This window comes from Rhincodon typus, chromosome 2, assembly GCF_021869965.1.
Source record: "Rhincodon typus isolate 14 chromosome 2, sRhiTyp1.1, whole genome shotgun sequence".
In the NCBI taxonomy this organism is placed as follows: domain Eukaryota; kingdom Metazoa; phylum Chordata; class Chondrichthyes; order Orectolobiformes; family Rhincodontidae; genus Rhincodon; species Rhincodon typus.
The window spans coordinates 100,052,606-100,058,952 of record NC_063333.1 but is presented as its reverse complement, the minus strand read 5'-3'; the positions used below and the strand labels follow the sequence as shown (position 1 = coordinate 100,058,952).

The 6,347-nt window shown below is 43.4% G+C and overlaps 1 protein-coding gene and 1 long non-coding RNA gene across 2 annotated transcripts in view; one reads left to right on the top strand and one right to left on the bottom strand.

The window, feature by feature from the left end:
- The window catches only part of vps4b (vacuolar protein sorting 4 homolog B), a 48,987-nt gene extending 46,191 nt beyond the window's left edge, over positions 1 to 2,796 (top strand). Inside the window, exon 11 of the mRNA XM_020529747.2 lies at positions 2,024 to 2,796. Coding sequence (XP_020385336.1) covers positions 2,024 to 2,125 — 102 coding nt within the window. The 3' untranslated portion in view covers positions 2,126 to 2,796. The remainder of the gene's footprint in view (positions 1 to 2,023) is intronic.
- The window catches only part of LOC125486478, a 31,312-nt gene extending 27,149 nt beyond the window's left edge, over positions 1 to 4,163 (bottom strand). The window contains exon 1 of the long non-coding RNA XR_007265137.1: positions 4,077 to 4,163. This is a non-coding gene — a long non-coding RNA (uncharacterized LOC125486478). The remainder of the gene's footprint in view (positions 1 to 4,076) is intronic.
- Positions 4,164 to 6,347: the final 2,184 nt, after the last annotated feature.

Here is a 6,347-nt window from a genome sequence, read left to right as displayed (position 1 = left end):
AAAGGTGAGTGTAGGTAGGGAGTTAGGAAGGGGATAGGTCAGTCCAGGGAGGACGGACAGGTCAAGGGGGCGGGATGAGGTTGGTCGGTAGGAGATGGAGGTGCGGCTTGAGGTGGGAGGAGGGGATAGGTGGGAGGAAGAACAGGTTAGGGAGGCAGGGACGAGCTGGACTGGTTTTGGGATGCGGTAGGGGGAGGGGAGATTTTGAAACTTGTGAAATCCACATTGATACCATTGGGCTGCAGGGTTCCCAAGCGGAATATGAGTTGCTGTTCCTGCAACCTTCGGGTGGCATCGTTGTGGCACTGCAGGAGGCCCAGGATGGACATGTCGTCTGAGGAATGGGAGGGGGAGTTGAAATGGTTCGCGACTGGGAGGTGCAGTTGTTTATTGCGAACCGAGCGTAGGTGTTCTGCAAAGCGGTCCCCGAGCCTCCGCTTGGTTTCCCCGATGTAGAGGAAGCCACACCGGGTACAGCAGATGCAGTATACCACATTGGCAGATGTGCAGGTGAAGATCTGCTTGATGTGGAAAGTCTTCTTGGGGCCTGGGATGGGGGTGAGGGAGGAGGTATGGGGGCAGGTGTAGCACTTCCTGCGGTTGCAGGGAAAAGTGCCGGGTGTGGTGGAACTGGAGGGGAGTGTGGAGCGGACAAGGGAGTCACGGAGAGAGTTGTCCCTCCGGAAAGCAGATAAGGGTGGGGAGGGAAAGATGTCTTTGGCGGTGGGGTCGGATTGCAGATGGCGGAAGTGTCGGAGGATGATGCGTTGGATCCGGAGGTTGGTGGGGTGGTAGGTGAGGACGAGGGGGATTCTTTTTTGGTTCTTATTGCGTGGACGGGTTGTGAGGGATGAGGTGCGGGAGATGTGGGAGACACGGTTGAGGGCGTTCTCGACCACTGAGGGGGGGAAGTTACGGTCCTTGAAAAACGAGGGCAACTGAGATGTACGGGAGTGGAATGCCTCATCCTGGGAGCAGATGTGGCGGAGGCGAAGGAATTGGGAATAGGGGATAGCATCTTTGCAGGAAGGTGGGTGGGAGGAGGAGTATTCTAGGTAGCTGTGGGAGTCGGTGGGCTTGAAATGAATATCGGTTTCTAGGTGGTTGCCCGATATGGAGACAGAGAGGTCCAGGAAGGGGAGAGAGGTGTTAGATGGTCCAGGTAAACTTAAGGTTGGGGTGGAAGGCATTAGTTAAGTGGATGAACTGTTCGAGCTCCTCGTGGGAGCACGAGGCGGCGCCGATACAGTCATCAATGTAACGGAGGAAGAGGTGGGGTTTAGGGCCGGTGTAGGTACGGAAGAGGGATTGTTCTACGTAACCTACAAAGAGGCAGGCGTAGCTTGGGCCCATGCGGGTACCCATGGCTACCCCCTTTGTCTGTAGGAAGTGGAGGAATTGAAAGAGAAGTTGTTGAGTGTAAGGACGAGTTCGGCTAAGCGGATGAGGGTATCAGTGGAGGGGGACTGGTCGGGCCTGCGGGACAGGAAGAAGCGGAGGGCCTTAAGGCCATCTGCATGGGGAATGCAGGTGTAGAGGGACTGGACGTCCATGGTAAAGATGAGGTGTTGGAGACCGGGGAATTGGAAGGTCATGAAGCATACTCCTCTACGTTTTTTTTTTAAAAAAGGCAGAGAATATTGTAGTTACAGAGGGTTAACTTTTACGAATAAAATACTTTTTCAAATAATTTCTTATGGCAATAGAAATATTTTGTTCCCTTCAGATGAAGATCAACTTTATTTTAGTGTGACTAAAACTTAAAAGTATTGGTTCGTGTCTTAAGGAAGCATACTGTCGAGTACTTTTTAAAAAGTCAGTTGGAATTAAATTTGTAAAAGGGAGTGCTGGGAATATAAATGCTTTACAAAGATGTAGCAATTCAGAATACAGAGGAAAGTGAAAGTTTCCCATAAGTTGCCAAGATAATTTATGAAATTACTTTTTTTACAATCTGTTCAGACTTTTACATTCCAGTCTTTAAACTATATATTAATATTTTTCCTTTCAATCTCTTTCACAGCCTGACATGGTGCAATCATTAGCAAGCATAAAACCGACAGTTAATGACGAGGACCTGGAAAAGTTGAAGAAGTTCACAGAAGACTTTGGTCAGGAAGGCTAAACCATTAATCTTAATTTGCACAGCAAAATATTTTTCTTTCCTTGTACATCTCTCTTTTTCTATTCACAAATCAGTTGCATACGATAGTAAGTTTATTTTTATCATTTTATTATTGTAAAGTCAAGCACTGTTATTTCAGGTCATGGAATTTATTAAATCCAACTTTATATAATCTTAATTTCTGCATTTGCCTATCACAAAACTACTTCTCATATAAATATCTAAAGAGGTTCCAGACTTCTTCAAGGGCTTAGCATGATATTTAAACAACATTACTGGAATAATTGAGAATCTTTAAAAGAACTAAGTAAGTTGTGCATATAGTGTGCTGATGTCTTTAAGGAATGTAAAGTAATCTTGGGTATCATTGAAATATACTAAATACTTTGTGAATGGGGCATTTTAAATTTGCACATAAGATCTAATACATGTACTACCCATATGATTGGATCATTTCATTGTACTTCAGGTAGACTTTAATTTCTGACTGTGTAAAATATAAACTTGAAGCTTTGTATTGGAGAAATTGGGATTACTTATTCATTTATTTGTATTGAAAGAAATATGAATGAAGTGAACAACTTCTATATATGTAGATTTTTTTATAACAGCAACCTTGTATTTTCTGTTTAATTTCTGTTTATTTGTAAATAAAACTTGTGTCTACCCAATGGTGATTGTTTTAAATTCTCACTGGAAGACTCTTTATTTCAATTGATTTTTCAAAATATTTTTGCTTGTCCTATTCAGTAACAAGATAGACACATTATAGAAATCTATATCTGCTTCAGTAATAGGTTACAGATGGTGGGTGGTAGGAGGTAGCTTTATTTTGGTACTGACTTCATTCTTCTTCCATTGCATTTGCTTCTGTGCTGCATTCTCTAGGTTGGAGTCCTCTCAGCCTGCAGACTTGCAACTGTCCCCCAATTGGACCACGGTTCTCCCTCACCTACCCCCCCACCAAAAAGTGTCCTTTTAACCTGCCTTTGATTTCTTCATTCAGAACTGTCAGTGACCTCAAATGCCTTCATTTTTCTGCCCCCTCACCCACTCTGACCTGTGTCCCACTGAAATTGTCCTCTGGTCTAATTCTGTTATCTAACCTGCTGACGATGCTGCTGTTGTCTGGTGTATTGGCCTTTACTTTGCAGAAGCTAAGTGCCAACTCTCAGACACTGCTTTCATTCTGCTCTCAACTATGATCCCACCACTGAACATCAGGCTGTTGTTTCCAGGACAGTTATGGATGTCATGTCCTCAGGATAACTTGCCTTGTCAGTTTCCCAACTTACAGTTCCCAGCCCTGTACAGTCTGCTTCTAAGTGTTTTCCAACATTCACAAAACCCATTATTTCAGCCTGTTCCTAACGTACTGAACTTATTTCTTCCTACTTTGACTCTTTGTTCTCTCATTTAATCTCCTCCCACCTACATTTGTGATTCTTCTGATGCTTTACATCAGTTCCACGATTTACAATTTCCTAGCCCTAGCTGTCTCTTCATTATGGAAATGCTGTCCATACTGCAACTCTATCCCCCCTCATTGGTGCCTGCTATTTCCTCAATGATTTGTATCTTCTAATACCGTTCTCTCTCTGACTGCCCTTGTTTTCCCTTTGAATGATTTCTCTTTCAGTTTGTCTCACTTTCTGCAAATAAAAGGTGTGGGGATGGGTACGCACATGGGTTCCAGTTATGCCTGTCACTTTGCCAAGTACAGTCGGTTCTGCTATAACGTGATAGTTGCATTCCTGTGCAACATCACGTCATAGAAAATCACCTATAGAAATAATGGAGCCTATGGGAAAAGCGGGGTTGGGGGAGACCACTGAAAAGTATCACTTAGAATCGCTCAAAAATCACTGAAAGCCTAGCACAGGATAGCACAGTTTGAATAAATGCTTAATTCATATCTAAAAATGAAATAAAAGTAAATTTAACAACTTACCTTGAAAAAATGTAAGATGACTTGATGGAGGATGACGTTTTGAGGTTGCTCTATTGGTAATGCAGGAGCTGAGGGTCATCATCATCACCTTCAGCACTTTACAGCAAAGTCTGCAAAACAATTACATGATGCTGGCGAGACTCTTTTGGCCCTAACGTTGTGCATGCTCAGGACAAAGCCTGCGAAACGATCATGTGATGTCAATGCGTACGCTGCGCACTGATGGAATCGTGTTTATAGCCAACACAAGTTCATGTTTTACAAATAGTGTTCCCCTTATTCGTCCATTGCATTATAGTTCATTTGCATTGCTGGAACATGCACTATAGCAGAACCGACTGTAAATGGTACACCCTTGTTTCCATCCTACTTGGAAGTCTCCCACAGTTTTCTCCAGTAAAACGGTGACTACCTCAGTGCTACTTCCTACTTTCATCTGGAATTGGAGAAGATTTTGCTGCCAATTTCCATTCTTCCTTCACCTTCACCTGGTCCATCTCTCATTCTTCCCTTCCTTGTCTTCTCTGATTTCATTTCTGGTGATAGGCTATCCATTAATCTCTATTACAAACCCATTGACTCCCAAGGTTACCGAGACTGCATTTCTCTCACCCTGCTTCCTGTAAGGATTTCATTCACCCAGTTTCTCCAAATCCATAGTATCTGTTTCAATAACTCACAAGGTGCTTCTAGCATGTTGTCTTTTTCCCTCAGCCAAGGATTTGCCTCACTAGTTGACAGTGCCCTCAGCCGTGTCTGACGCATTTTCCGTACCACTTCTTTCACTCATTCCCTCCTTTCAGAACAATAATAGGATTCCCCTCATTGTCACTTGCCACTCCACCAGCATCTCCGTCAAAGGATTCATCCTCTGCCATTTCCACCAATTCCTGCAGGATGTCAGCAGCAAACACATTTTCCATGACACCCTTACCCACTCCTCTGTCAGTTCTGACATCACTTAACCATCCTCTTGTATTACCTTCCCATGCAATTGCAAATGATGTTATTTTTGTCCCTCCATCCTCACTATCCAAGACCCCAAACTCACCTTCCAGATGAAACTGATTTACTTCTGTTATCAATCCAGTCTACTATATTCCCTGCTTACAATGCAGTTTCCTCTGTATCAGTGAGACCAAATGTAGACTGGATGGCCACTTTGTGGAGTACCCCCACTCTGCAAGAATGACCCTGATCTTCCAGCCACTTGCTATTCCACATACCATCTTATTCTCAGTAACATTTCTGTCCTAGACCCAGTGTCATGTTCTAGTGAAGCTCGATGAAAGCTGGAGGAACACCTGATTTTATGCATTGGCGTTTTACAATCTTAAGAATTAAATATTGTGCAACAATTTCAGATCATGAACTCTGTCCTTTTTTTTTTAATGCCTTCCTTCCCCTCTCCCCAAACACCCCAGTCTCTCCAGTGTCATGCTTTCAGCAGAGGTGGTGACCTATTTTCTATTAATACCTACCATTAACATCTACTGTTCACTTCCATCTCTTCTCTACTACCATTAGCACTCCCTTTGCTTTCTGCTTTGAGCAAGCTTACCATCAGTTCCACTTGCTGCTCATCCTGTCTTGTTGAGCATAAAGCCTGTCACTTTTCCAGCCCTCTTCGGTTCTGACAAATCGTCAGATCTGGATCAACATTAATGCTTCTTCCATTGATGTTTCTGTGAGAACCTGCTGGGCTATTTGATTTTGGAAGTAAGGCTATTCACTTTGGTCATAAGAACAGAAAACCATTTTTTTTGAAAGGCTTGCAACTTATAAATCAAATACAATAGTGATAACAGGATGAGTGATTTTGTTGTTGCAACATGTGGATACCAATGGGATCCACAGCAAACATATCTGTGCTGAATGCAGCCTGATGAACTTTGGATCTGAGTTGAGGAACTGGAGTATGTTCTGCAGACATTGCTTGCATCTTTGAAGGGGAAAGTTACTCTTTTTTTTTGCTCCTTTGCTCCAGAGGGTGGTCACAGTTCAAACTAGGTTATTTAAAATTGGTCTGTGCTCAGAAGAAGGCATAACTGCAGGTGAGGCATGTGTGAGGACATGGGAGTTAAATTGAGGAGCTTCAGCATCTACAATTGTCTGATGATGAGATATTTGTGAACTGTGTAAATGAGAGCAGAGACAGCAGGGAGGATGAGCAACCTGACCATACAGGTCTTGGTACAGGGAGCCATTCAAGGGAGGGAAGAAAATAAGTAATCTTGTCATGGTAGAGAGTAGTATAATCAGGGAGATAGA